Here is a 26,173-nt window from a genome sequence, read left to right on the forward strand (position 1 = left end):
TCTTCCGGTCTCATAAACAGCCATTTCCTTTTTCAAAATCTTTTCGTAATCTTTTTGGGAACCAGTTTTTTGTGGTTAAAAAAGTTTTCTTTTTCTCGTTTCAATTCAATCTCAAGTTCTTGTTCCAAAGTAAAATTTACGGGCTCTGGATTAGCTGGCCCGTCTTCTACTTCCGTTATGTCTGTCCTCTTGCAGTGGTTCTACAATCACTTGTTTAGTTATACGACATACGACTCAACAAATTTTTCATCTCTTGTCGCATTGCATTCTTTTTCGGCATGGGGAAATAACCAGGATTGTTTAGTCCTTCGTCATAATTTTTTGCTTTTGTAAGTACACTAGTGTACCTGTAATTTCAGAGAGATTCTGTTTCGCGATTATGTTGCGTAGTGCTTCCGATATATTGGCATTAAGGCTAGAGTCCTGGCTATTTAGTTTGTCTAAGGCAAATGTCATGGTTGTGTCGGCCGTTATCAAAGTGGACTCTCTTCTGCAAAGAGCTTCTACAGCCAGTTTTACCGGTTAGAGTTTAGAGAGTGGCGATAAACTTATTATTATTGACCACTCGCCAGCAGAGAATTTTATCGCAGCATCAATGTCTATTAACGCTTTATGGCTGCAAACTTTTAGGCTGTAGAAAGTTTCCAACATACTGAGCTACTCCTAGCGCGATATAATGGCAAGTTGCGGACTTACGGCTTTGCATAAAGAGTCTAATGAAGACTGGTTTACTGGATCCAGCATGTAAAAAAAAGCGCTGGATCCAGGTGGATTGCTGGATGTTGGATCCAGCAATTGCAATCTCTACTCATACATAATGTAAGCCAAAATAGCAAGTTTCATTTCGGTAGCTTAGTTGAGTGAATAAAACGATTTACATTCGAATCATACTGTTTATTTCGTAAAAGACATGTACATCTTTATCATTAAAGAATATTGCAAAACTAAATCAAGCACTTTTGGTTCGATCACAGTAAATCACTGATTAATATCAATTAGTGTAATACATTATAAGCTTATATTAATTATGCATAACTTAGAAACAAATTGGAACCAACGCTGTCGTCAACTCGTACTCCGGAACCAACACATAAATGAACGAGAAACAGAAGATAGTAAATTGTATAGTCTAGCGCCAGAGGGGTCACCGTGTCCTTTTTAATTCTGATGGACAAACTCAACGGTTTCTTATGGATTTTTGGCTGCTGATTACGAATTTCGAGTGGGGATTTCGATCCTAGTGGTCGAAAGACTGTTATAAACAATTTAATTGTTTATAAGGCTCTGGCTCATAAACTAAAAAGATACAAATTTGTTTCTTACTACAAAACGAAGAAAAAAACGTTTACTAAACTCTAATCCAATAATTATAACTCAAGATATTGTAAAATTAGTGCACAATGCAAATTTCAAATTGCAAAATAAGTATTTTTCGAAGCTTTATCGATCGTAACTAGGCTTCTACGCATGCAAATGAGCATTAGAAGATATCATTTTAAAGCTTAATTAATAGGTTTCCAAACATAGTTTCTTAAATTATTTTGCCTTCATTTGTTTTAAAGTTATACCCATTTGAATTTATCATTTTCTTAAAAAAATTGTACATTAATTTGTTTATAAGGATTTCAAGCACATTTGAGCCATAAACATTTATACTTTAATTAACAATAATTATAGAATAACTCAAAAGGAACAATTTGAGCCTACGAAAATGTTCGTAAGTTTATTTGTGGCCAAGATATCGATATTTTAATGGAGCGCTGTGGGTGCAAGATCGGCTCACAGTCAAGTAAAATCGCGGTAAAGACACCGATCGACTGCTCTCGTGTTACATTATTTTGCTCAGGAGGCCTTGCCTATTCTTAATACATAATATCAGCCTGATTTTTTAGTTATATTTCTGAAATATTAGTTTTTAACGTTTTTTTCTCATTTAGTACAAAAAATAATAGATAAAGTAAATAGAATGAAAGGTTATACGAGGTACAGTATGATGGTTTAAAATAAGAATTATATAAAATTTTATTAGGATCTTCAAAAATGAAAAATGAATATATATACATAGAAATTATAATTTGCATGTAGAAGTTAGCACGTGAACCTTTACACTGTGAGCATGAGCCGATCTTGCTCCTCACAGCTCGACATTAAAATATCGATATCTTGGCCAAAAAAAAACTTACGAACATTTTCATAAGCTCAAATTGTTCCTTTTGAGTTCTGCTATCATTATTGTTAATTAAAGTATAAATGTTTATGGCTCAAATTTGCTTGAAGTTGAAACCCTTATAAACAAATGAATGTCCAATTTTTTTAAGAAAATTATAATTTCAAACGGGTGTAACTTTAAAACAAATGAAGGCAAACCTATTAATTAAGCTTTAAAATGAGACCTTCTAAGGCTCATTTGCATGCGTAGAAGCCGAGTTACGATCGATAAAGCTTCGAAAAATACTTATTTTTCAATTTCTAATTTGCATTGTGCACTAATATTCCAATATTTTGAGTTCTAATTATTGGATTTGAGTTTAGTAAACGATTTTTTCTTCGTTTTTTATTTAGGAACAAATTTCATTTGAAACATTTTTTTGTATCTCTTTTAATTTATGAGCCAGAGCCTTATAAACAATTAAATTGTTTATAACAATTTTTCGACCACTCAGATCGAAATCCACCTCAAAATTCGTAATCAGCAGTTGAAACCGTTGAGTTTGTCCATTAGAATTGAAAAGGACACGGTCACCTCTATTTGGCGCCCAGACTAATAGAACTAAAGTTCGTTCCAACCCCTTATATTTGATATACTAATCCACCATTCGGTTATCGTCATACGGATTAGGACAAATGCGTTCTATAAAAAATAAGTGAAAGACAGTTTATGTTTCCTTTCCACACAGAGGTGGTACATCATCCCCATATAGCTGTTTCTGTCTCTAGACATCTTCAGTGGGGCTACATGAACATCTCTGAATCGAAACCAAACTAAACTGCGTATTTAAGGTGAATTATAAAAATAACATTATAATCCACTAGCGACATCTCTTAATGCGTCCCAGATGCAAAATTCATTATTAAAATAATAATAAATAATAATTTAAATCTGAAAACTTTTTGTGGAACCACTTTCAGGTAATATCCCTAATCTCTTACTTTTACAATTTATAAGACAAGAGACGACGAATAAAGAAGGCGAAAAGAACTCTACAATATGCAGTCCTAGACGAAAGGCGGAATGTGACTGCATATTGTAGAGTCTTTTCGCCTTCTTTATTCGTCGTCTCTTGTCTTATAAATTGTAAGTCAGAGATTAAGTATGTTACCAGACAGTGGTTTCAGATATAAATTATTAAAGTTTTCAGATATAAATTATTATTTATTATTATTTTAATAATCAATTTTGCAAAATCATTTTTAAACGACCATTTTGGCACAGCTGCGGTCAGTGAATAGTTTACGCTTTACGTGTATTATTTAGTTTTAGCACTCACTAGTGTGTGCCTAATGATTTTATTGAATCGGTTGTGAGCGAATATAAGATATTCTACAACCGTCTTATTTTAGAACGAACCTGAACCTACAGAGATGGAATCATGAAACTAATATCTGGCGTTTAACTAAGGCTTGTAAAATTTAATAACTTTTCCAAAAGTCATCTAACGGTACGCAAAATCTCATGAAACACATTTTATTTTGACTTTATTATTTAATTTTTTTTAGGTTTTTAATTATTTTTATTTTTTGTCCATTTTTTGTTTCCTTAGAGTTTGCAGTCATGGCCGTGTAAAAATAGTGTCTCATTGACAGCTAATCTGGTATAATGCACATAATTCTGGTTATTATAGCATTTATAAACCCAAAATACTCAAGAATAGTATATAAAATAAAAGTATATATTGCTCTCAAAGATACTCTCGTTTAGGTTTCAGATTTATGTTAACATCCACGAAGTGACTCCAATAATTCAACGTATTTAATTTTTCCAGAAAATTCTTCTTTTATAAAACATTTTTTGAATAAACGCCACAATTAAATCCGTTCTACACATAGATTAATTATTTTATTCCTATTTATATCAAATTTCAGAATAATTTGAGACAAAACATGTGTTATGTACTTTAACGTAATACCAGTTTATTTGGAAAATTATACAGGGTGTCCCGAAAAGATTGGTCATAAATTATACCACACATTCTGGGGTCAAAAATAGTTCGAGTGAACCTAACTTACCTTAGTACAAATGTGCTCATAAAAAAAGTTACAGCCCTTTGAAGTTACAAAATGAAAATCAATTGTTTTCAATATATTTATCAAAAACTGTTAGAGATTTTTTTTATTGAAAATGGACATGTATCATCCTTATGGCAGGAACATCTTAAGAGGATCGGAACGTATTTTCGGCTGCAATGCTATTCAAATGGGGATTCATTTTTTTCAAATCCTGAGAAAACTAATAAGTATTTTGGAAAAATTTAAACGCAGAATGAAAGATTACGTTATTAGCGAGGGCCGAAAGTCCCTGAGAACTTCTACAATGTTTATTTTAATAAGTTACAGGGGTGAAAAAACTAAGAGAAAATTTAGTGTGATTTTTAAATTCAAATATCTCATTCAAAATAAACTTTTTATTTATTCTAAGGGACTTTCGGCCCTCGGTAATAATTTAGTCTTTCATTCTGCGTTTAAATTTTTCAAAAATATTTATTGGTTTTTTCAGGATTTGAAAAAAATGAACACAATGCCGTGGTAATATTTTCCAAATCTGTCTTTGTCTTACAACGCACTCAACCGAATATAATATTGTCAGCATATATTGTCAGTCAGACACTGACAATCAGTGACAATTTTAAATATTTGACATTGCATCGGGAATATTTTGAGAAATTGATTAAATATTATTGACATATAGTGTATTTGATAAATAATTGATTTAAGACGTGAACTTAATAAAAAGTTATTTATTGTGTATTATTTGTGAAAGATCCAAGCAGAGAATACATCAGATATATCCTGTGATCCAAGTATTTTGTTGTTAGAGATGTTCAAAATTGTAAGCGTTCCAAAATAACAACATATTATTAAAAAAATCACTTTAACACTTTTCCTCTTTTCTCGATTGATTATTAGTTTTTGTTGTACAAATAAATTATTACAATCACTGAAAACATAGTTAGTGAAAAAATTATCACATTTATTAACTGAATTAATAATTTGCAATTATAAAAATAACAGTTATCCAAGAACATTCAAAAGCCATCTCTTTAAATTAATTATGACATTTTCAAGTAGAATGACATTCTAGTAATGTTTACATATCCACACCAGTGTGAATTTTACTACACGTAATTTGCCGTGTAAAGACAGAAAAAGTAGGGATACACGTAAAATATTTGCGAATTATGTACCCATAGCCTTAAAACAAAATTATAGTGAAACTTTTGTGTACGTTCCAATTAATTCATTATTGTGGTACCATTAGTTAAATACAACGTTTTTAAAACTTTTTTGCCTCCTAGTATTTTTTCGATAAGCCAGTTTTTATCGAGATGCGGCTTCTTTTTCAAAATATTTACGTAAAAATTTTATGGGGGTTTTGTTCCTTTAAACCCCCCAAATGTTTGTGTACGTTCCAATTAAACTATTATTGTGGTACAATTAGTTAAACACAGTGTTTTTAAGACTTTTGCCTCTTAGTCTTTTTTTATAAGTCACCTTTTATCGAGATGTAGCTTCTTTTTCAAAATATACCTAAAAATGTAAATTATAAATAAATTTTCAGATTATTAACAGGTCTCTATAACCGTACTTAACCATATACAAATATGTGGTGGATTCTACAAATATTCAAAATATCTCGATAAACACTGACTTATCGAAAAAGTTCTAAGAGGCAAAAAAGTTTTAGAAATATTGTGTTTAACTAATGGTGCCACAATAATAATTCAATTAGAACGTACACAAAAGTTTGGGGGAGTTTAAGGGAACAAAACCCTATAAAATTTTTATGGGGTGCAAAAATTTCACTTTAATTTTTTTTTAAATGTTGCTGCCATAAAAATTCCACATGTCTATTTTCAATAAAAATCTCTGAGAGTTTTCGATATATGAAAAAAAATCGATTTTCATTTTGTAACTTCAAAGGGCTGTAACTTTTTTGTGTGCACTATTGTATATAGGTAAGTGAGGTTCAATCAATCTATTTTTGAGCCCAAAATTTGTGGTATAATTTATGACCAATCTTTTCGGGACACCCTGTATAATATGTACAGCTGTGGTCACTCAATACTTTACAGTTTCCACTTTTATTTTTACATTTATAATGATATATTTTTTGTTTAGTTAGTTACCCTTTATTTTGATTTTTTAATTTTAATCAACCTACTCTGGGTCCGCTACTGGCAATTAACGCTATTTTGACGTAAAATGTCCGTTTAAACGAGACAAAACTTAAAATACCGGCTACTAGATATGTAAGGGTGCAAACTATTCAATGACCACAACTGTACATATAAGCTATACCCACTTTGAGTGGCGCCATCTATTCAGAAGTCACAGAAGATTAAAATAAAAATTACTTATAACATTTACGATGTGGCTGGAACGAGTCAATCGGCATATTTGTTCAAATACTGATAGAAATTCTGTAGTAACGTTTAACTGTCTTTGGTAACTAAAATAATTAAAATTATACACACAGTAGGCAATAGTTAACAATAACTCTCATTGTCAATTAATATAAAAAAAAACAGTATTACAGAAAATAGTTTAATCGTCCAATCTATAATATTTCTCTTTATTTATTAATTTCACTTTTATTTAAGCCGGTTATTAATGTAAAATAATATATCGATTCTACAACGGATTATCGTCGAAGCAACGGATTAGCGTTATAGTAGCGGATGATCGCCTAGGCAGCGTATTATCGCTGTGTAAGCGGATTATGGATTCGACAGTGGATCATATAGCCGTTTATCTAGCGAATTATCAAAATATCTTGGCGGTTTATAATTTATATTTTTTTTCTTCAATCAAACGTCTTCATTAAATTATTCGACAGGTCAATTCCTACAGAATTTCTATCGTCCTTCTTAATAAAAGATACTCTCTGTACAAGTAAAGAAACGTTTCGTACATTTACAAAATTAATTTAAAATATATCCAGTTTCATCTGGATAGACTCCTGCACGGCCTGGCAAGAGAAACGGCCTCGTCTGCGTATTGTTGGCCGCGGGTGACTTTGGCGAAGAACGGATGAAGCAACGCATCTCGCAAAGAGATCCTTTCGGCAGGATCGTATTCTAACATTCGGAAAATAAGATCGAAGAGAGTGTTGTGATCCGATTCTTCGGACTGTTTGTATTTCTGGAAGAAAAAATTATGGTTTTTATTGATAGTTGTGAGGAATAATGTAATCTTATGATGAAGAAGGAATTTGATAAAGCTATTAGAGAAAATCAAGCTGGATTGCGGGCACGAAGATCCTGCGTTGACAACATTTGTACTATGAGGACGATTATACAACAATCATTAGAGTGGCAGAATAAGCTATATATGTGAACTTTATAGACTTCGAGAAAGCGTTTGTTAGTGTACATCGCAAAGCCTTATGGAAATTACTAGAGAAATATGGGATGCCTCCCAAGTATATCAGAATTATAAAACTGTTCTACGATGGGTCCACAGCACGCATAGTCCTCGAAGGGAAGTTAACAGAACAAATAGATACCTATTTTTATAGGAGTGAGCAGACAAGGCTGTGTGCTCTCTCCGATCTTATTCCTGATAGAAATCGACTGGATCACGTCAAAGCTTACTAGTAATAAGACTGAAATAAGATGGAATGTTTTTAACCAACTTGAGGACTTGGAATTTGGAGACGATATATGCCTTTTACAGAAAAAAGACAACACATGCAATGCAAAACTGAAAAAGTAGCAGAGGCAGGGCAGGAGGTCGGACTTAACATAAACGTCAGAAAAACTAAGATAATGAAAATAAATACACCAAGAGAAATGGGAATATCACTGAGAGGCACGGAATTGGAAACGGTAGAGAAATTTAACCACTTAGTCAGTATTTTGAACAACAAATGAGGGAGGGAGAACGTAAGACGAAGAATAGGAATAGCTCAAAATGCATTCAATATGCTAAGGAAAATGGGGTCTTCACATCAGATGACAAATAAATCCAAGATACGATTATTCAACAGCAACGTGAAGACTGTGCTACTATATAAATAAATATCTAAGGAAGATTCTTAGCATTTACTGGTCAAACCTCATATTAAACCAAGAGTTATGGACTCTTGGTTTGGACTAACCTAAACTAAACTAACCAGGAACCTATATTCTAAGACAATATGCAAAAGAAATGGAGTTGGATGGATCCCACACTAAATAGACCTGACACAGACGTAGTGAGGCAAGCCCTAGAATTCACATCACATGGAAAGAGAAGACCAGGTGGACCCGTAGAAACGTGAAAAAAGGGTCGAGAAAGAAATTAATACTATTGGGAAAACCTGGGCAGAAATAAAGATCAGTGCAAAGGATAGGACAGAATATAGACAGACCCTATGCTCCGCATGAAGTGAAAAGGAGTAAGTAAGTAAATAAGTATATTGGGCTAACAAATTAGGCTTAAGACAAAAAACAGATTGACTTACCGATAAATGTTTACAATTGTTTTTAACATATCGCCCCGCTGCACTCTTTTCATCCCATTCCAGTTTTCCTTTGTAGAAGTACCTTGTCTTCGTTCGTTTCGCCATACTGCAACAAAATATATATTGTAAGAAGGTTTTATGTTTCTGCACAATGTTAAAACCGATATTAAGGTCATAAAAATTAATCAACTTCACTCTACAATTCTCAGTATTAAACTTTTATCATCATTCGACCCGGATCTATCCACTGCTGGATATAGGTCTCCCTAAGTCTTTTCCATCCATTTCTGTTTTGTGCTGTTTGCATCCAATTTTTGTCGATCCGTTTTATGTCATCAGACCATCTGGTTGACGGATGACCTCTATTTTGATATGCTTCTTGTCTTGGTCTCCAGTGTATTATTCGCTGTGTACATCTGTTATCCGACATTCTAGCTATGTATCCAGCCCAATTTCACTTTAGGGTCATAATTCTTTCCCAGACATTAAGTTTATAAAAATTAATCAACTCAATTCTACAATTCTCAGTATTAACTTTTATCAATTGGTTCATAAACTTCAACTTTTTGATATAAATTACGAAATTCAATGCTTTCATTCAATCTTGGTGCCTTCTTTTTCTTTACTTCAGTGTCCAAGCGGGAAACACATGGTCTGATGAATTCACCTAGTCAATTCAGCCCCACATCACATCATCGTTTCTAGATATTCTCCAAGATTTGTTTAAAGTATGTTGTTTAGTATGTTTAAACAATAAATTTTACAAACAACCTGAGCCTCGATTTTTGACACTTTGCATCGTTATCGAACTTATTCGTTTCGTATACTAAACAGATACGAAGCGAATACGTTCGATAACGAAGCGAAGGGTAAAAAATCGAGGCCCTGATAGTTTAGCAACGAGCAGTTGCTTATCCAAACTCCTAGCTGATGTCTTTATGGATCACTTACAATTACATCATAAAAAATCCTGAAATTTTACATTGGTTCCGCTATGAGGATGACTGTTTAGTCTTTATTTCAGGTAATCTGAATTTTCTGAAAATTTAATATTTTCAATATGTAATCTAAGTTAACAGTAAAAGATGTATCAGTTTGTGGAAAATGGTGGCTCTCCAGTTTCTGCTCGTAAACTTTCTATTGAATTGGGCTGGATCTAAAGCTCCCGTGGCTATTCTTACCGCTAAAATGTCGTGGTGTGAATAACCTCAGGGTGATGTAATACCCAGTCCCTTAAATTATTCAACCAGGACACTCTCCTTTTTCCTATAGCCCTTCCTCCTCTTATCTTTCCCTATAATATGGTTCTAGCTTGGTTAAAAAAGAACCTATGCAGTAAGTTTCTGTACTGCAGGACCTTCAATAGTTATTACACAGACATACACATAGAAAGACGAAGAGATAACGACACGATATCAACAAAGAGCTGTCGGGTCTTTCTTCTTCTTACGGTGCTTCTCCGTTTCAGATGTTGGCAATTACCATGACGTCTCGCATTATTTTGCTGGCAACTCTTGGGAATAGTCCGGTTGAAGACTTTTTAACCATTGTCCGGATTCTGGATCTAAGAAATTATTCTTCTGCCTTGTCGTGTCTTCCATAAACTTTCACTTTGCCCTGAACAACAAAAGTACATAAAAACTGAAACTAACCAACCTGATTGGAATTTCTCCTATGATCCTTTGCATCATCGCTAAATGTTCTCTATTATCGTGAGTCTGGAACAACGTAATACCTAGGTACAATTCGAATAATATACAGCCTATCGACCACACATCGCACGGTTGAGACCATCCTAATTCTGAAAAAAAAATAAAAAGGTCAGAAAAATAATGTAATTCAGAGTATCATTCAATGAAAGATCAGCTCAAAGAGTACTTTTGTGACGGTCGGTTACATATGTGACGATAATACACTCTTATCGTCTAGAATATAGCATACTCTTCAATTAATTTTCGGGACATACCTTTATTACTTGATCGATCGTCTGCAAAATTGAGTTTATATACCATAGTGTTGGTGAGTGATATCCCCATTGTTCTACATTTTTCTTTCCATCTTTTTAAAACACTTTCGAGGTAAGTATATTTTAAATAAAATGGGGGATAGGCGATATCCTTGCTTTAATCCTTTTGATGTTACAAACCCTGTTGCTATTTGAGTCCCTGTTTTTTTGTTATGGGTTGATTGTATGGTACTTGGACAGCTTTTATTATTTCCATGTTAACGTTCGTGATTTCCATTGATTGCCACAGCTTCTTCAGTGGAACGCTATCGTAGGCTTTCCGTAGGTCTATGAACAGCATATGAATTTCTTGATTCCGATGAAAACTGAAACCCCTATATCAGTCGATACGCAGGTGTCTCTTTGGTTTTAGACGTCTTAAGTCTTCTTTCGATATGTGAAGGTGAAATAAAGTTTGAAAAACAAAATACTTAAAATCAACTTCCCAAGGAATTCAAAGTTAGGATATCAGTAAAAACTATATGTAGTTCTATGACGTCATATTTCTTTCGTTAGAAATGTGGCACGCAGTTGGTAGAAAAAAATAGTTAGTATTTTTTTTCGGAATAAAAAATAAAATAAATGAAAGTTGTCATCTAACCATAATAAAATGCATTGCTGTCTGTATCTAATGTTGGTAGACTGCCAAAATCAACTAATCTCCAACGATATGTTGGTATGAATCGGTAAATTATTAATATCAAATGCATTCGCCAAACTTATAAAGGAAAGTGAACATAAATTGGTGAAAATAAATTATGACCTAGCCTGGGAGAAGTAGACATTGAGTTACGCCAAAACTTAGATGGAAGAATGGAGTTGATGAGGATACAAGCAAATTGGTGCGACAAACTAGCAAAGGTTGTCAATGAATAGCGAAAAACTTGAAAAGTCGTTGCTTCACTTTAACCCTTAACCTCTGACATGCGGTATGCCATCTATCAGCCTTGTGACATCCAATATTGGACATAGGCCTCCCCTTCGCTCCTCCATCTTTCTCTATCCTGAGCCATGTGCATCCATTTTGAGCCGGCTTGGTGTTTTAGGTCATCTACCCATCTCATCAGTGGTCTCTCTCTCTTTCGTTTGTATGTCCTTGGTATCGACTCTGTAATAATTTTTATTCCATCTTTCGCCTTTTTGTCTAATAGTATGACCGGCGAATTTCCATTTTAGTTTAGCTGTTTGACGGGTAACATCCTTAACTTTTGGGATATTTCTTACCCAGCAATTCCTTTTTCTATCTGACAGTATTATGTTGATCATTAATTCGTCTTTCCATTGCTCTTTGTGTTTTCGCTATTCTGTCCATATTCGCTTTTGTGAACGTCCATGTTTGACATCCATTGTAAGGACCGGTATGTGGTATGCCATACCACATTGAAGATATATTTTGTTGTAAAACCTGTTTTATAAAAGATTCCTAAAACACCATCTGTGTACCTTCAATAAGTGGTGTGTAATTGTACCTGCTCCCAACTGCTGCAGTTTTAGTATTGTTTAGTCTTTGAGCTACATTGACCTAAAGGTTTCTTGCTGTATCACGTACCGCATGTCAGTGTTTCAGTTTCTATAGTTAAAAGCAGTCCAGTACATTATTTTGCTATTATCAAGGCAGAAAGTTAATCCAGTTGTTACAGTCCTGTCACCAGGGGGGGGGTACAACGGCCTCATTAATTCAGATGGACTTACCCTAGTTTTTTTTATGTATTTTGACCCGTAGAACACGAATTTTTTGGGTAACAGTTGATCCGGATGTCGATAAGATTGTTATAAACAAAGAACTTGAGGAATTACATAACAGCGATTTTTATTAAAACAATACATTTTTTTGTATTTTTTGAGTGATTCTCAGCAAAAAATGGACTTACAAGTTTTTCGTAGGATGCATAGTTTTCGAGATAAACGCGGTTAAACTTTCAAAAAATCGAAAAAGTGCAATTTTTTAACCCGAATAACTTTTGATTAAAAAATAAAATAGCAATTCTGCTTACTGCATTTGAAAGTTTAAGTCAAATTCTATCGGTTTTGATTATTTACATTGCTAAAAATTAAGTTTTTATTTATTTGTTAAACAAAGCCATAAACACATAGTATTTCCCGTGCCCAATACATGCGTTTTAATGTACGTAATCTACGTAGAAATTGTCTGTATGCGCGCTACTCGTTCGATTTCAAATGAAAAATGCATTGAAAACATCATTCAATTACTATGTGTTTATAGCTTTGTTTAACAATAAAAAATTAATTTTTTATACGGCCGTGCTAAAAGAGCCACTTTCACACACGCATTTCGTTTCCAAAAGTTGCACTTTCCCGCACGGCGTGCGGAAAAGTAAAATACTTTGTAATATGGGATTATAATATATTATAATACATGCAATAAACTAATATTTAGATATTATTTACTAATTTGTTTCAAATTTATCTTATTGTGTTCATGTTTTAATGAAATTAGCGAGATTATTTCATTCATAGGAGATTTTGACCAATAGAAAGCTACAGAAATAAAAATTAAACTGATAATTTTTGATAATATCTCGTCGTCAAGTATATTACGTCAGATGCCCTTCGTTGCTACGAAAAAATACATTCAGTGACATTAATGAAAATCAATGTTTTAAAAATTATAAAGGTGATGACTTTTAACCGTCAAATATTTATAACAACTCTGTGTTTAATTGTACTAATTTGTACTTACATAAATAAATTACAATAAAATTTTGGTTTTGAACAGTTTTATTCATGAAATAATCGCAACAAATTGCACTCGATCTCTAAAATTATTATCGAATTTTTGCCCTCGTGACACTTTGACATAATTTCACTCCCTTTCCGGTCGTGAAATTAAAACTGTCAAAGTGTCACTCGGGAAAAATTCGGTAATTTTAGAGCTCTTGTGCAATTACTACTGATAATTCGATGAAATAAAATTATTTTGACATTTTGACACAATGTTTAAAAGTCAGATCAGTAGACAATTAGAATGGTTTTGAATCGTCGTCATGGAAACCAATATCATCGTCGTGGTAACCCATTATGTTGAAAGTTTGGTTTTGACAACCTTGTCAAAGAATTATTTTGTGTATTTTCACTTCTAAATAAAAATTGTTATAACTCTATTTTTTGTGGCTTTTTTCCAAACGTACGGCCCTAGAAAAAATATTGTTCCTAACTCATGCGGAAAGTGTCTTCCCCGCACTCGACTGCTTGCCCGAACTCCGCTATCGCGTCGTTCGTGTCAACGGCAGTCTCGTGCGTGAAAGTATCACTTTCCGCACTAGTTAGGAAAATAACTATTTAGCGATGAAAGTAATCAAAACCGATAGAATTTGATTTGAACTTTCAAATGCTGTAAGCAGAATTGCTATTTTATTTTTCAATCAAAAGTTATTCGGGTTCAAAAATTGCAATTTTTCGATTTTTTGAAAGTTCAACCGCGTTTATATCGAAAACTATGCATCCTACGAAAAAACTTGTAAAAACATTTTGTGCTTAGAATGACCCAAAATATACAAAAAAAATGTTTTGTTTTGCGAAAAATCGCTATTATGTGATTCCTTAAGTTCTTTGTTTATAACAATCTTATCGACATCCGGATCGACTGTTACACAAAAAATTCTTGTTTTACGGGTCAAAATACATAAAAAAAATTTGGGTAAGTCCATCTGAATTAAGGAGGCCGTTGTACTTCCACTGGCGACAGGACTATTAAATTTTCAACTACTCTTAAGGCTATGGGTACATAATTCGCAAATATTTTACGTGTATCCCTACTTTTTCTGTCTTTACACGGCAAATTACGTGTAGTAAAATTCACACTGGTATGGATATGTAAACATTACTAGAATGTCATTCTACTTGAAAATGTCATCATTAATTTAAAGAGATGGCTTTTTAATGTTCTTGGATAACTGTTATTTTTATAATTTCAAATTATTAATTCAGTTAATAAATGTGATAATTTTTTCACTAACTATGTATTCAGTGATTGTAATAATTTATTTGTACAACAAAAACTAATACTCAATCGAGAAAAGAGGAAAAGTGTTAAAGTTATTTTTTAATAAAATATTGTTATAGAACGCTTACAATTTTGAACATCTTTAACAACAAAATACTTGGATCACAGAATATATTATCCTGATGTATTCTCTGCTTGGATCTTCCACAAATAATACACAATAAATAACTTTTTAATAAGTTCACGTCTTAAATCAATTATTTATCAAATACACTATGTATCAATAATATTTAATCAATACCTCAAAATATTCCCGATGCAATGTCAAATATTTAAAATTGTCACTGATTGTCAGTGTCTGACTGACAATATATGCTGACAATATTATATTCGGCTGAGTGCGTTGTAAGACAAAGATAGATTTGGAAAATATTACCACGGCATTGTGTTCATTTTTTTCGAATCCTGAAAAAACCAATAAATATTTTTGAAAAATTTAAACGCAGAATGAAAGATTAAATTATTACCGAGGGCCGAAAGTCCCTTTGAATAAATAAAAAGTTTATTTTGAATGAGATATTTGAAATTAAAAATCACACTAAATTTTCTCTTAGTTTTTCACCCCTGTAACTTATTTAAATAAACATTATAGAAGTTCTCAGGGACTTTCGGCCCTCGCTAATAACGTAATCTTTCATTCTGCGTTTAAATTTTTCAAAAATACTTATTAGTTTTCTCAGGATTCGAAAAAAATGAATCCCCATTTGAATAGCATTGCAGCCGAAAATACGTACCGATCCTCTTAACATTATTGTACTATTTTTTTGTTACCCATAATCAAAGTTTTTATAAATCACTTTTTAAAGTATATTTTCCACCATTTTTTTAACCACCCTTTCCTCCACCATTTTTTTAATATTATGCATGCGTTCATATTTTCTTGAAAAAATAAAGTTTATTTTATTTGGAGCAATATTTTATTCCACAGTAGTGTGAAGCATCATTCTGTAATTGATGTAAAAAACAAATACACTGATATAAGACAAATTCATATTAAAAACAAAGGAGAATAAGTAACGGCCCAAGTAGCACAATAAAAACATTTTAGTTTTATTTAAGGTTTATAAAGGTTTTATTGTGGTAAATAAGACGATAATGGTTTTAAAGCTACCTTGTAAGTATACTGACAGAACTTTAAAACTGTTAAGCATTTGTCACTAGTTTTAAAGTATACAATAAGAGTATCAAATAAGACTAATTTATCTTAATAGATAATTTGTCTTATTGTAGTTTTAAAATGGTTTATTTTCAGTTCACTTTAAAACTAATCAGTTTTATGAAGAACTTTGGGACTGTTTGGTTTTATTAGATTCTAGTTTATGACCTTTTAGTTTTATTGCAGTTTTAAAAGATTCTCCTAATATGACTAATAAAACCTATTATTAAAACTACTTGATCTCAAGACTATTATGTCGGCAAAACATATGCCTTAGAACTATTTTTTTTAGTCTTCTCTAAAGTTGCTTTCTTAAAAGCAATTAGTAGGCTATATTAAAACCAAACGCTCTAATCAATTTGGTTATGGTAAATACTAAACTGTGTTTCTTGTTAGAAACAATAAAACTAAACTCATCCCCTCTTCTCTCATATCCAAAATGGTCGGCAATTTGTTTTAGAACGAAACAGTGGTGTAGTATGTTGTAAAAAGTGGAAGTGGCTTATTTTTCGAAGAATACAACGCATATACACAGCACTACGACGCCTCAATTTTAGGTTATATTTAAATTAAAACCGAGTGACATTATTGACAGCAGCATTAAAACTAAATTACTAAACCGTTTTAATAACAAGGCAACCTTGCTTTTATGTAGGATATACGCTCTTGGAAAGGTATAAAAGAAAACTATTTGATCTTAACAATTCACTGTTATGTCGATAGACTAAATATTTTTATTTTGATTTCGGCCATATTGCTTTGTAGAGATGCTGAAAGCTATGATAGATTACAATATAAGGCTTACATAAAATTTATAAATAAGCGACTTAAAGACATAAATTCGATTTATTTTAACATTAAAACATTAAAATTGCACATAAAATTATTTATCTTTCAAATTAATATTTTTCGGATTTATATTTTTTTATTATTATTATTTTTTTATCGCCAAAAGTCAGAAATTTTAGGGCGCGTGAGTTATTTAGAATTATTTTTGTTAACATTATCAATAAAATAGGGTGCGCAAGTCTTTTTCTACCTTGACAATCCGAAATTACCAAGTACTTTTTATTATTTTATGTTTACAAATACGTATCTACCTATCGTAACACATGTAAAAATTTGTTGGCATATATGGGATATATGGGTTTAAAGAATCATTTAATATGGTAAATTGTCTTTAAGAGTATCCATTTAAGAAACCTTTTTAAATTTACTATAAAACTGCTTGCACTTAAAGTCTCTTTTAACATGGTCTTAAAAGCACTTTCGCAGCAGCTTTTAAACCAGTTGCTTGAGAAAACCAAGTTTTAAGGTTTTTATTTTTGGTTTTATTGACCTCTTTCAGAGTGGACCCTTTTATGCTGAAAGCGGCTTTATTGCAACCTTAAGGTTTACTTAAAAACCAAATGGTTTTAATTTTAGTTTTATTCTAGTTTTAAAGCATCCTTAAAAGACTTAATAAACCCGTTCGGTGCTATACTTGGGGGTATGATATACCGCATGTCAGAGTCTACGTCCTAAAACATTCACGTCAGTAGTTGAGGGTTAAGATTATAGAACCAGTTATGATAAACATAAATTTTGGTATAAAAATTAATAACTTACCCAAAATAACTTCTGGTGCTCTATAGTGACGTGTCGACACTATCGTACTATGATGTTCGTGGTCGAATGTAGCACTACCGAAGTCTATTAATCTCACGTCAGTTCTTTTTACCCTCCGCACGTCTTTCCTCTGGAAAATTAAATAATAAATATATACAGGGTGGTTGATTAGTGGGGTAAATCTCAATAGATCCGCTATAGTAATAGATATCAATAAAAGTTAATAACAAAAATTTTAGCCACCTTTGAGCTTCTTCACATTACAAAATTAGTTAAAATGTTACAGGGTGTTCGATAACACAGTGGCAGACCAAACTTATGTTTTTTTTTTAAATGCAACACCCTATATTTTATTTTAAATTCGAATTCCTGTTACCTTCGCCATCACAAAAATATAAAGGGATGTTAGGTTATACAGGGTATTTACAAAGTTATAACCAATTTTATATGAAAATCGTAACAAGTTCAACTCATTGTATAAATAAAAATAAGCAAAACAGCAATGGTTTAATAATGCCATATTTTTTTATGTATTGTCAAAATTTTCAAGAATGATTGATATTGCTAATTTTCTTTATATCAAATACAGGATGAGTCAAAATGCAAGTACATTATTTTCTTGGTAATTTTAAATGGAACACCCTGTATTTTATATCACTATTGAAAAGTACCATTACCGTACTTTAATTTTAAATAATATTCCCTACGTCTAAATTTATTAGTTTTCGAGATATTTTCATTTTTCAATGGACCAGTAGCGTGGCCAGCCAAATCACCAGAATTTAATAAACTGGACTAATTTTTTTGGGGTTACGTTAATAATGAAATTTATAAAATACCTCCAACAACAAGGGATGAGATGAAAAATAGAACACAAAGTGTATTTCGATGTGTTAATTTACAAGTGCTTTGTAGAGTAAATAGCTCATTCAACGATCCTTTTTAGGTGCGCATAAATGTGTTAGGAGGTAATTTTGAACACCTTAGGTATGTAATTAGATATTACAAATATTTTATTAAAAGTAGCTTCAAATTTTTCAAACATGTTTTTTTTTTTTCAAAATGTATTACTGATAAATTGTTACATTGTTACATTTACCTACATACAAAAGTAGTGTTTAATTGTCATTACAAAATGTTGTATTTTGTGTTTGTGTGTTTTTTTTGTAAAATTTATTACTAATTTTCTTTCTTTATTTGTTACATTTACATAAAAAGTAGTTTTTAATTGTTTCAAAAATGTTATGTTGTGGTTGTTTTTTTTTTAAATGTATTACTAATAAATTATTTTTTTATTTTTATTTCTTTATTCGCTACATTTTACATTGATTACCGGATTGATAATCAGTAATCGTCAATTGTCAATTCAGTACTTAAAATTTAGATAAGTTTAGACACCTAAAATAATTTGCTCTGAAAAATGAAAATATATCGAAAATTAATAGATTTGGACATAGGGAATGTTATATAAAAATTAAAGTACGGTAATGTTACTTTTCAATAATGATATAAAATACAGGGTGTTCCATTTAACATTATTGAGAAAATAATGTACTTGCGTTTTGACACCATGTATTTGATATAAAGAAAAATTAGCAATGTCAATAATTCTTGAAAATTTTGTCAATAAATAAAAAGATATGGCATTAATAAACCATTGCTGTTTTGCTTATTTTTATTTATACACGGAGTTGAACTTGTTAAGATTTTCATACAAAATTGCTATAACTTTGTAAATACCCTGTATAACATAACACACCTTTATATTTTTGTGATGGAAAAGTTAACAGGATTTCGAATATAAAATAAAATATAGGGTGTTCTATTAAAAAAAACATAAGTTTGGTCAGCCACTGTGTTATCGAACAACCTGTATTGTAATGTGAAGCTCAAAGTTGGCTACAATTTTTGTTATTAACTTTTATTGCTATCTATTACTATAGCGGATCTATTGAGCTTTACTCCACTAATCAATCACCCTGTATAGTATCGATACACAGAAAGTAGCAATAATACCTGCCCAAGAACAGAAGCTGACACTTGACAGTACTTATAAAACGCACACCAAAGATAATGGTAAAAAGTATTGTACGTTAGGGGTCGCTGCTTGGGGCTCACCAGGGCATGTCTGGGAAGGAGGAGGAGGAGTAGGTTTTCTTTCACTAGGAGTCAATTTAAGGAGGAGGAGGAAGCGAAGTCGTGTCATATAATCAGCTACAACTACTCAACAACAAGCTAACCAAAAAATACCAAGAGCTCCACTCACCGAAGGTGTTGCATTAGAAACACAAGTATGTGCTCATCCAAGCGCATGAAATGAGTTGTGTTCATTTCATTTCATTTCACTACAATTCAAAACAAATAATTGCACAAGAGAGTTACACAAGAAAATCTAGAAACATACTCAGTAACAAAAGAGCTTTGAAATGATGCCTACACTTTTTAAGTTCCCATATAATTAATTTCGTCTTTGTTTATTTTACTTAAAAGGTGCATAATACTTCTTCCATGTAACCGATTTAGTATTATATACACATGCACTTTCTTTCTGGAAGTGCCTATTAAAAATGTTTATATTAACATTTTCTAAGTTGTATTGCTATTGGGTATAAAACAAGCCAAGATTAGGATCGGGTATAGCCAAGATTAGGATTATTTTAATTTTGTTGTGCGATGGCTGCAGATGTTAAGTAATTAGTAGTTTAAATACTTTCTTTTAAATAGCACTCTACCGATTTACTTACCTTTTTAACATCGTACACCAAGTCGTATGATGAGTCTACAAAGAGTATATTTTCCGGTTTGAGATCTGTATGCGTCAGCCGGTTCTCGTGAAGGAATTTGACTGAATAACACAACTGATATCCGATATGTCTAACTTGCTCTAGTGGATACGGTTGGTAATTGTTATCTTTCTGAAACAAAAAATTACTTAAACATGTTACCAGTAAATACCTATGCTTTTTTTTAGTTAAATAGTGTGGTGTTCGTTTAGTAGATTTCACATTTCAAAGAGGTCCTTTCGCTTCATCGACATTTGCACATGAAAGATCGTTTGAGGTCTTTATAACAATTCAAGTTTTTATGACGTTAAGGAACAATAATTACTCTGCAACTGAAGATAAGCGAGGCAGTAAAACGCCCAAAACCTACCATTTTTTGCAGTTGTATGGATCTCAATGAAGCTTGTGGCATTTTATTCATAAGAGCGGTAGGAAATTTTGTGAGATAAAGTGGTGATGTCGAAATGAAAATTGCATTATTGAACAATAAAGTGTATTTCTAAAGGTTTGTTCCAATACAACGAGAAACCGTCCATGTAACTATCACCGTCCTACGCAGTAAACAAAATATCCCATGGAACGCACGATATACAGACACAGAACGCATGGAACGTGTTATTTTATAGTAACGTGATCGTTACATGACGGTTCTCGTTGTGTTGGAACAAACCTCATGTGATAAAAAATGATAGATTTGTAATTCGGAAATGATTTCATTATTACTACTCGGGGGTTTTTGGGGTCACGAATATTATGAGGTCGATGGTTTCTGAGGCAGCTGGTGCCCATGATGGGATCTCTACTGGAGTTTTATGGAAATTCCACACAAAATCAGTGCAAACTCATTACTCGAAGGTTTTGGGATCGCTGAATATGAATATTATGACGGCGATGGTCTCCGTGGTACCTGGTGCTCAGGGTTGATCTCGGGATAAACATCGTCTTGTGGAGTTTCATGGGAATTATATACAAAATCAGTCCAAACTCGTCAGTTGGGTATCACAAACAGTAGTTCATTCGTAATCGTAATAATATTTCCTTATTAATAATCCTCGAGATACACACATTATTTTCATAAGCTTTATCGAATATTGACAAAAAAAAATTCTTTCCTAAGGTACCTTCATAGCGACTAAAGTGGCGGCGACAACGGCGCACCGCACCTACCCTTGACCTGAAGACCGCTGAAGCAAAGTAGATATAAGCATTGTCTTAAATGCGCGTTGCCACAACGACGCACCATACCGCCCTTCGCACATCGCTGGGTACCAACGCCTCGCCTACGTAAATTGAGCTTATTTAAGTAGCTTAGTATTTTCTGATCTTCGCACAGTGATTATTCTAGGGATGGATAAAGACAAATTAATTAATAGTTTGATTTTAACAAAAATGTGGAAAGAAGTGGATTCGCCATAGTAAATTCGCTTCTTATTTAGATGAATCACCGCCATTTTTGTTTATTCTATGCAAAAACACCTTGTCTTGAAATTAGAATTTAAAATAACCCTTCTTCGTCCGATGTAAAGGGTAACGACGACATGATTAAAAAATAGAATAAAAGTGCGGTGCAAGATGCGTCAATACGGCCACTGATGTACAAAGTAAAGGCTAGGCTAGGTGCGAGGTATTGTGCTATGCGATGTGCAGTGCGCCGTTGTAGCCGTACCCTAGCCAGCCAAACATTGCATATTACATTTTTGATTTCATTCTTTCCTCTTCTTATCTTTTAAATATTTGGTTTATCTTACGATTTTATCGAAAAAAGATTTAAAAAATAGATAGGTAAGTATGATTTTGAAAAAGCGGTATTTGTTTTTTCACCGTAGTTATATATATCGGGTGTTCTACAGCATTCGCCGTTTCCCGCATCCTATTCGCCATGCTTTTCGGTCACGAATATCTTCCTCGTTGAGTTGTCTACTGTTCATTGCTTTCTCTACATCTTGTATCCATGTTCTCTTCGGTCTGCCTCTTTTTCTTCTCTCGGGTGGTACATACTGGATCATTTTCTTGGGCCATCTTGTTGGTCCCATTCTCTGGACATGCCCGTACCATATTAATCTTTTTTGTTCTATTCTGTCTATAATATCCTTTTCTACTTCCATTCTTTCTTTTATTTCTTCGTTTGGGATATGCTGCAGTTTAGATATTCTCAGTGGCGGCTCGTATAACTTTAGGAAGGTAGTGCCAGAATCCGGGCAGCTGCCTAAATTGTTTGTGGCGGTTTTACGATATGGTCAAAAAGGATATAAAATATAAATAGAGTATCACGATAAGCTGAATTTAATTGGGTTTTTATATTTAACTTGCCAAGCATTGAAAAGCTAAAAACGTTATTCATGTGCACTTTAGATTTTTCATGGGATTTCAATTTCTCCCATATATGTACAAGATCATCGGTGCCTTTGTTTGACCAAGTCTCGTCACCTCCAAACAAAACGCATACAAAACAGAAGAGTTTATTAGTTTGTTCGCAACCACACAACCAGCTATTTTTATCATAAATAATTTTATTAAACTTACGACAGCGAAGTTTTTGTCCATTTCCACTTTGTTTTTCAATTTTTAAATCGGGTAAAGGCCGACCGAGTTCTTTAATTTGTAGTTTTTTTTTCTAACGAAAAACCACCAAAAGAGTTTTTTAATATACTAATTTGATTCATTGTCAATAAATAAATTAAACGTAGAAAATAATCAAAATATTATTTTTATACCTACGACACCCACGATCACAACGCACTAACTAATAATTACAAATTAAAAAATATAGTAGAGTATAAACATAAATATACAATACAGTAGTAGACAATAAACACAATAGCGTCAAGCGAACGCGTAAAGAAACTAGAAATATGTAGATCTAAAACATTGTATCTTAAGATCCACTAACTTCCTTTTCGAGATTTCGAGCCTGGCACGGAGACTCCAATTTAAACGTATGTTAAAAGTGCAATACCGCTCTCTCTCTGTCACTTACACAGGATGCTCATACAATCTTTCTCTTTTCTCACGAGCCACTATGCCGTTCGGCACTGGGATTTTTATGATTTTCATCCTTTATCCGGTCAGCTGTGGGTGGCCAGAGTCGGTAGATTTGCATTGCGCTACACAGTTGCCAGATTTGATATAATTTATAAAAATAAAGAGAAATATTCACAAAAAAAATAAACAGGCATTAAAATGTTTTTAAGATAAAAAATATGTTTCTGCATAGTTAGCAAGGTAGTGCCATGGCTCTATGGCACTACCTCACGGGCCGCCACTGGATATTCTGCAGCTTCTTCTAAGCGCGTCCATTTCTAAAGCTTGAAGTCTTTTATTTTGTCGGTCTTTTACTTCCCACACTTCCGAGTTGTACAGGACAATTCCTTCCACGATAGTTTGGTAGATTTTTTTCTTTGTCTGATTTTGCAGTCCTGTACTCCACCAAATGCCATTTAGCTGTTTTATAGCTTTTCTTCCTTGACTTATTCGATATTCTATATCTTGATCGCATGTGGAGTTTTTGTCAAAAATTGAACCTAGATATTTAAATTCATCACATCCTTTTATGTATTCCCCTTCTGTATTCACCGTAGTTACAGTATTTAATTGCGATAGTTGCGTATTTATTAACATTTGTAACAAAATGTTCTCTGAATGTACAAAGGATTTTTCTCTTGGGATAACTTCAACAGCAAAATAGTTGTAGATTAAATTATTTATATTTAAAACTAAAACTAGAAACTTACCAAAAAGTCGAAAACGCTTAGTCCTAACATTTCAAAAGTAATACACATATGGCCATAATAGTCGAACCAGTCCAACATTTTTACACATAAACTGAAAAATAAAAAATAAAATTATATAAGTATTCATTTGAAACTAAGACACAAAAAATATATTAATTATTGAAAAAGACTTATATGTTATTGTAGGTACACACTTATGCCAAATGAATGAATGGGAATTGAAAAGTATTTTATCTAATATTGTTCTGAAGCTATTTCCTTGTGGCATTTTGCATTTTTATAATCAACTATTTTCAATGGGAAATAAGCCACATTTTTACTAAAATGATTTTATTAACGTTTCGAAGCCCAAATCGAATATAAATGAGTCAGATTAAATAAAAGAATATTTTAGAAGAATTTTTTTATTTAGCAACAACATTTTTGTTTATTTTAGTAGTATTTTGTATTTGGACAACGAAACCCGATTTGGGCTTCGAAACGTTAATAAAATCATTTTGGTAAAATTGTGACTTATTTCCCATTGAAAATAGTATTTTATCTACTCTATGTCATATTATGTATACCTAAGTTTTTAGTTTGTGAAAACTGTCATTAGTCATTATAGATAGCAGTGGGAGAAGTGTTTAAAGTGTGCGTGAATTAACAATGTATTTTAAATGGGACTTACTTTTTCGCACTGTTTTTGACACACTTTCATGGTAATGGCATAATGAGCAATAAATTACGACAAAAGTTTTGACAGTTTTATGGTTTGAAAGAAGTTAGAATTTTTAAATGTCAAAGTTCTAAAAATTGTAGAATAGAAATGAATTCCAGTGACGAAGAGTTACAGCTTTTTATTTGTTTTTTGTAGATAAACTATTCTATGAAACTGTGCGTAAAGTACTTTTTGCGAACTTACGCGATGTATAGCACTCGCTCCGCTGTCGGTCGAGCTCTAAACATTGCGTGCGTTCGCAAAAAGTTTACTTCACGAACTGTTTCATAAATAACTGTTTTCTACGAGCGTGCAAAAATGGCTACTTTTCCGCTCGCGTTTTAGTTTAGAAAGTTTTACTTTTCCGCATTACTTTTCCGCACTGAATTTGGATATTTTAATATGGCCTTAAAATTATTATACAGTTGAGTCCGCGAGTCTTTACCCGTGTGTCATTAATACCTGACGAGATAAAACACATACTTTTTATCTAGCATCATTCTCTTCCACGCATGAAACTAATGACAAACCAGCTGCCGTCTGTTATTAAGTAAAAACACATGTTATTTTTATGAACGATCTAGACTCAGTGCATTGAAAAGAGATAGGTACAAAGAAAGACGATTGGGGATGTTTTCACATATTTTAAGTACAATTTCTGAGTTTTTGGTTTGTTTACTTTTGTGGCTGTCAGTTTGTTGAATTTTTTGCTGTTATTTTGTCGAAATTTTGCATTTTGATGTTTTTTATAGTATACAAACAGTTGTTTTCTCAACTAATTTTATATTGGAGTTAGAAATTTTATGATAAGTTTATGTTATTTTACGATAAATTTTGACAACGTACAAATAACCTCATTGTTGACACAGTTAAGGAATGCTTGTGTTTAATGTTCCGCCAAAGTGAATAAAATAACAAAAAGAAAATATGTCATCGAATTTTTTTATAAATTGTTTATTTATTTGTTATTTATTTATTAATCAATGACAATAAAAGAATTTATTAAGCACTTCAAATGTAGCTGTAATTATGCACCAAAATTTTAAAGCAAAACTTAAATTTGACATTCTATTTATTTGATAATGTCAAATATTATACTATAACCAGTGATCGGAATAATAGCTTTGTTCCAGCAGAATGTTGAACTGACTCAGGATCGTACTGAGCGTGCGCTTTACATAAAAAGTGTTCCAGCAACGAGAACTTTACACCGTTTTATGTAAAGCGCACGCTCAGTACGATCCTGAATCAGTTCAACATGCTGCTGGAACAAAGCTATTACCACCCACTTTCTGTCACTTACTGTTGCGTTTAGTAAATTTCCGACTTATTTCGTATGCTTTAAAAGATGACGCACGGGTAAAGACTCGGGGACTCAACTGTAATACATGCAATAAACTAATATTTACATATTACATATTTGGAGTCAACTATAATATTTTCTCTCTTCATACTCATTATTTTATACAATTACTCATAACCTTATTATTTTAAGTCCTTAAAA

The 26,173-nt window shown here is 32.4% G+C and overlaps 1 protein-coding gene across 2 annotated transcripts in view; it reads right to left on the reverse strand.

Moving 5' to 3' along the window:
- Nucleotides 1-879: 879 nt before the first annotated feature.
- Nucleotides 880-26,173, reverse strand: part of LOC114347795 (dual specificity protein kinase CLK2-like) — a 132,559-nt gene continuing 107,265 nt past the window's right edge. For both annotated transcript variants that reach the window (XM_028298464.2, XM_028298471.2), the window contains exons 6-11: nucleotides 23,970-24,060; nucleotides 20,200-20,370; nucleotides 17,456-17,585; nucleotides 10,319-10,463; nucleotides 8,663-8,768; nucleotides 880-7,359 (exon numbers count right to left, since the gene is read on the reverse strand). In XM_028298464.2, coding sequence (XP_028154265.1) covers nucleotides 7,162-7,359; nucleotides 8,663-8,768; nucleotides 10,319-10,463; nucleotides 17,456-17,585; nucleotides 20,200-20,370; nucleotides 23,970-24,060 — 841 coding nt within the window. In that variant the 3' untranslated portion in view covers nucleotides 880-7,161. The remainder of the gene's footprint in view (nucleotides 7,360-8,662; nucleotides 8,769-10,318; nucleotides 10,464-17,455; nucleotides 17,586-20,199; nucleotides 20,371-23,969; nucleotides 24,061-26,173) is intronic.

This window comes from Diabrotica virgifera, chromosome 1, assembly GCF_917563875.1.
Source record: "Diabrotica virgifera virgifera chromosome 1, PGI_DIABVI_V3a".
In the NCBI taxonomy this organism is placed as follows: Eukaryota; Metazoa; Arthropoda; class Insecta; order Coleoptera; family Chrysomelidae; genus Diabrotica; species Diabrotica virgifera.